General features: G+C 42.5%; 1 protein-coding gene across 1 annotated transcript; it reads left to right on the plus strand.

The window, feature by feature from the left end:
* The first annotated feature begins 1,680 nt into the window (after nt 1-1,680).
* On the plus strand, nt 1,681-3,368 carry Bcl2l15 (BCL2 like 15). Its single transcript, XM_004667507.2, has 3 exons — nt 1,681-1,856; nt 2,143-2,264; nt 3,348-3,368. Exons 1-3 carry the CDS (start codon nt 1,730-1,732, stop codon nt 3,366-3,368), a joined length of 270 nt encoding a protein of 89 aa, XP_004667564.2. The 5' UTR covers nt 1,681-1,729.
* The last annotated feature ends 2,019 nt before the right edge of the window (nt 3,369-5,387 follow it).

Here is a 5,387-nt window from a genome sequence, read left to right on the forward strand (position 1 = left end):
ATCTCCATTCCCTTTCATCCTGGTCACTAAGCCTTGGGCTGAACAGAAGATATTTAACATTTACTGCATATCAGAAAATGTTAGGTCAGTCCACATAACATTGTTTTAATTCTCATAATTTCCTTGTGAAATATTTTGTGTTATCACTATAATTCCTTGAATGCTATAATTTTGTTTTGTTTTCACCTTCCTTATCTTTTTGTTTGTTTGTTTCAAGGTAGGAGCTCGCTGTAGCCCAGGCTGATCTGGAATTCACTGTGTAGTCTCAGGCTGGCCTCAAACTGTTGGCAGTCTTTCTACCTGTTCCTCCAGAGTGCTGGGATTAAAGTGTGTGTCACCATGCCCTAATCTTTATATGTGCCATCCTTTTCAGTCTTTTTGTAAAAGAAACATTAGTTATTGATTTGAAAGCAGGGAGAAATAGAAGACAGACAGAGAATGGGTGCCCCAGGGCCTTCAGCCACTGCAAACAGACTCCATATACATGCACCACTTTGTGCATCTGGCTTTACGTAGGTACTGGGTAATTGAACTCAGGTTGTTAGGCTCTGCAGGTGAGTGCCTTAACTGCTGAGCCATCTCTCCATCCCTCACCTCAGTCTTATTTCTCTCTCTTTCTCTCTCTCTCTCTCCCTCCTTCCCTCCCTCCCTCCTTCTCTCCCTCCCTCCCTCCCCTCCTCTCTCGTATAATGAATTCCTCCTTACACTTTAGAATTCACCTCTAAAAGAATGCTTATTGGTCCTCTAGGTTTGCTTCCCTATTATATTCTCATAGGGTGCTGTATTTCAAGAGCACAAGAAATAATACGAATAGTCAACAGCTGTGTTGCTGCTGAAGTGTAAGCTCATGAACACAGGAACTATGTCTGTTTGTAGGTTTTTTGTTTTTTCAAGGTAGAGTCTCACTTAGCCCAGGCTGACCTGGAATTCACTACGTAGTCAGGGTAGCCTCAAACTCCTACCTCTGCTTCCCCAGTGCTACGATTAAAGGTGTGTGCCACCATGTCCAGCTTTCTGTTTGTAGTTTGTCTGTTTGCAGTGTTAAGTGTAATCCCTTAGACGTAGATGATCCCTAAATCATCACTGTGTAATTATGCCAAGCAATCAGAAGTTGAATGCTGATCTTCATAACTTCAAATCCTTCCTTTAAAGTACATCATACACAGCACCTAACAGGTATTATTTCTTTTTTTAATTTTAATTTAATTTTTTTTATTTGCAAGGAGAGGGAAAGAGGGAGAATGGGTGTGCTTCTTGCCACTGCAAAGAACTCCAGACACATGTGCCTTGTTGTGCATCTGGCTTTACATGGGTACTGGGGAATCGGACCCAGGTCATTAGGATTTGCAAGCAAGTGCCTTTAGCTGCTGAGCTATCTCTCCAGTCCCCACAGAAAGTATTTCTTAATGAAATTACCCAAGACATTCTTCCTCAATTCTGATTTAGTTCCAGATTAGCTAACAATAAAAGCTATTTATTGATCTTCTGTACTGCAAGGGTGTGGTTCTGAAAAGAGAACTGAAAGTCTTTGTTTCCTTGTGGGTCAGTCCCTTGAGCAAAGTCCCACCTTTTTGAGTAGCTTTTGAAGAGAGCTCCTGGGAAAAATTCCAGGACATGTCGAGAAAGTCGAACGGAGGTAGACACATCTGCTGTCTTCCTAGTGCTTCTAAGTTCCTGCTAAGCTGGAAACAGCTTGTGGAAAAGCAACATTTAATAGCAAACATCTAAAATGAAGAGTCTCCGAACTTTTGAGGAGCAAACAGAATGCGTCCTGAATACTCTACTTGCAGACTTCTTGGACCCAGCCTTAAGGGTGGCTTACCGGAACCTGGTGGGTGTAGACGAACCAGACTCAGGTAAGGCTCCCAGTCTGCACTGGTGATTACAGGTAGATCGTAGAACTTGGGTATGCGATCTTTATTTCCTCGTACATTTCCAGAGGCACACTCTAAACTTCTAGCAACACTTGAAAGAGAAGAGCTTCTCGGAGGAGGGCAATTATCTATTACTGTTGAGAACATTCCAATTCTTAGGAGCAAACAACGTCAAAATTATTTAAAAGACTGAAGAACTTTTCTGTGTTTCTCAGATTCCTGAGCATGTCAGTCCTTCAAGCACTGACAAATGTTTCCTCTGTCATAGGAGAGGCTTGCTCTTTTGACGTGACTGTCATTGCTGGTCGCCTTCGGATGTTGGGTGACGAGTACAATGAAGATTTGGAAGCTTCTGCCAAAAACATCATCTCAGACACTCTTCAGGGACAGGTCAGGTTTTTCTTGCTGTGGTTTGCCGCTCTTTTCTGGTTCACACATCCTTTTTCACTATTCTTATATACTGTGGCTAGGGATATTCTGTGAAGATTTGGGGATTTATATTAATCCAAGAAGATGTACCATGAAATATTGTTTTATTCCTTAGACGTTAATCAAAACCAGAATGAGCTGGGTGTGGTGTCGCACGCCTTTAATCCCAGCATGCACTCAGGAAGCAGAGGTAGGAGGATCACAGTAAATTCAAGGCCACCCTAAGACTACATAATGAATTCCAGGTCAACCTGGGCTAGAATGAGACCCTACCTCAAAAAACGAAAAACAAAGCAAACAAATAGAAAACCAGAATGATGCAGAGACAGAGTCTTGGCATAGGCTCATCAACCTTCAGCCTTCATTGGTGCCATCCATAGTGTGCACAGATCATATCCACAGTACTTTGTTCCTACAAAAGATTTATGCATGTCTTAATATTTGCTGGAGGTGGGCATCTCTCCCAACCCTATGGTCTAGCAGTGAAATATACAGAGAAATGTTAGGCAGTTTACAAGTCTGATGCAGTTAGGGGTAAGTCTTTATAGAAACCCACTGGATTTTCACCAGAATGCTGATTACTGGCTGAAGCACTTGGACTCTGAGTTAGATGTAAAGACCATAAACAGAGAGAACAGGCACACCAGGACCTCTAGCCTCTACAGATGAATTCCAGACGCATGCACCACCTTGTGTATCTGGCTTACCTGGGTACTGGGGAATCAAACCTCAAACTGGTGTCCTTAGGCTTCACAGGCCTTATTCACTAAGCCATCTATCAAGCCCTTTAAAAAAATTTTTTTTCCCCAAGGTAGAGTCTCACTGTAGGCCAGGCTGACCTAGAACTCATACTGTAGTTGTAGGCTGGCCTTGAATTAATAGTTGTTTTTTTTTTTTTTTTAGGGTCTCACTCTAGCCCAGGCTGACCTGGGATTCACTATGTAGTGTCAGGGTGGCCTCAAACTCACAGTGATCCTCCTACTTCTGATCATCTTCCCAGCCCCATAAGACTGTTAATAATCTTTTGTGCTTCTGCTGTTATAGGGCACTCCTTTCCACTCCTGAAATCAGTATTCCCTGGAACTATCTACAGATCACAGCCTGGGTTTTTATTTTATTTTATTTTATTTTTTGGTTTTTCGAGGTAGGGTCTCACTCTAGCCCAGGCTGACCTGGAATTCACTATATAGTCTCAGGGTGGCCTCGAACCCACCCACAGCAATCCTCCTACCTCTGCCTCCCCAGTGCTGGGATTAAAGGCATGCGCCACCACGCCCGGCAAACACCAGCTTCTTGACAGTGAGGTTGTTTCTTTGTTTCCTAGGAAAATTTGGAGAGCTGAAGAAGTGGAGTTAATCCCCGGGCTGGACATCATTTCCTGTTTGACCGATGGGTGGCTGTTGAGAATGAAAACAAATAAAAAATAGTTTATTCATTTGGGCAGAAATAAATTTAGCTCAATGTTATTTTTTGCTGATGGGTAAAGTTGGGAGAAGCTCCCAGAAACCTATAGAAATTTTTACTTTCTGTTTTTATATGAGTTTTTTTTTTATTTTCCATTTATTTATTTTTTTCTGAGGTGGGTCTCACTCTAGCCCAGGCTAACCTGCAACTCACTCTGTAGTGCCAGGCTGCCCTTGAACTCAGAGCGATCATCCTACCTCTGCTTCCCAAGTGCTGGCACGCACCACCATGCCCAGCTTTTACATGAGTTTTAATGAGAGTTTGTTGAAATGAAGACTTCCACAAACAAAGTCATGACTTGTTAGTGAAATTCCAAGCAATAGGGCAGGCCTTTGCTGGAGGTATTTTAGAGAAAACAGAAAAGAGTGAAAGCTATTTCTTCAGATTTATCCCTGTCTTTTGGTAAAGATCATATTTATGAATAATTTTGTGACCTTAAGGATGTCAGGGAGGTTGTTGGTTGAAAAATCTTGTTGCATCAAGTAGAAGAATTCTAATTCATGTTGAGGGTTGGAAAGATGTCTTAGCAGTTAAAGGCACTTTCTTTTCTTTTGTTTTAAAGGTAAAGTCCCTACTCTAGCCCCAGGCTGACCTGGAGGTCACTGTGTAGTCTCATGGTGGCCTTGAACTCACAGTGCTCTTTGTACCTCTGCTTCCTGAGTGCTGGGGTTAAAGACATAAGCCACCACACCTGGCTATTTTCTTTTCTTTTTTAGTATTTTATCTATTTGAGAATGAGTGAGAAAGGCAAGGAAAGAGAGAAAATGAGCATGCCCAATAAGCTCCAGATGCATATGCCACCTGCATCTAGACTTATAAGTACCGGGGAATGGAACCTGGCTTTGCTGGCAAGTGCCTTAACCACGAAGCCGTCTCTCCAGTCCATAAAGGCACTTTCTTCTTCTTTTTTAATTAAACTTTTTATTGACAACTTCCATAATTATAGACAAAAAAAAGAACCATGATAATTCCCTCCTCTCCTCCACTTTCCCCTTCACAAATCCACTTCCCATCATATCTCCTCCCCTCTCAATTAGTGTCTCTTTTATTTTGATGTTATCATTTTTCCCTCCTATTATACTGGTCTTGTATAGGTAGTGCCAGGCCCTGCGAGGTCATGGATATCCAGGCCATTTTGTGTCTGCAAGATTGCATTGTAAGTAGTTCTACCCTTCCTCTGGCTCTTACAATCTTTCTGCCACATCTTCCTCAATGGACCCTGAGCCTTGGAAGGTGTGATAGAGATGTTTCAGTGCTAAGCACTCCTCTGTAACTTCTTCTCAGCACTACAATGCCTTTTGAGTCATCCCAGTGGTCACCACCATCTGAAAAGAGAAGCTTCTCGAACCAAAAGTGAGAGTAGCATTAATATATGGGTATGAATTTTAAGAAAAGTGCTTGCAGAGCAGTTTGGTGAGCATAATATATGCTTTAGCCAGACAACAGTAAGTGTTACACCCTTAGGGCTCCATGCCCTTCCCCACCATAGGCTTTTGACTAGGTTTTCAGTACCAAGCATGTTATTCCCTCACGTGGAGCCGGCCTGCAGTCCAGTTAGAGAGTGGCTGGTTTTCCCCATAACAAACATGCCACTATTGCACCGGTTGGATCATTTAGCCT

Source organism: Jaculus jaculus, chromosome 19 (assembly GCF_020740685.1).
Source record: "Jaculus jaculus isolate mJacJac1 chromosome 19, mJacJac1.mat.Y.cur, whole genome shotgun sequence".
Taxonomy (NCBI): Eukaryota; Metazoa; Chordata; class Mammalia; order Rodentia; family Dipodidae; genus Jaculus; species Jaculus jaculus.

What these genes read in the sequence shown, in the direction of transcription:
- Bcl2l15 (XM_004667507.2), top strand. Translation starts at nt 1,730, where the DNA reads ATGAAGAGTCTCCGAACTTTTGAGGAGCAAACAGAATGCGTCCTGAAT. An exon ending in TGTAGACGAACCAGACTCAG is followed by an intron (nt 1,857 to 2,142) that starts GTAAGGCTCCCA and finishes CCTCTGTCATAG; the next exon opens with GAGAGGCTTGCTCTTTTGAC. An exon ending in CAGACACTCTTCAGGGACAG is followed by an intron (nt 2,265 to 3,347) that starts GTCAGGTTTTTC and finishes CTGCTGTTATAG; the next exon opens with GGCACTCCTTTCCACTCCTG.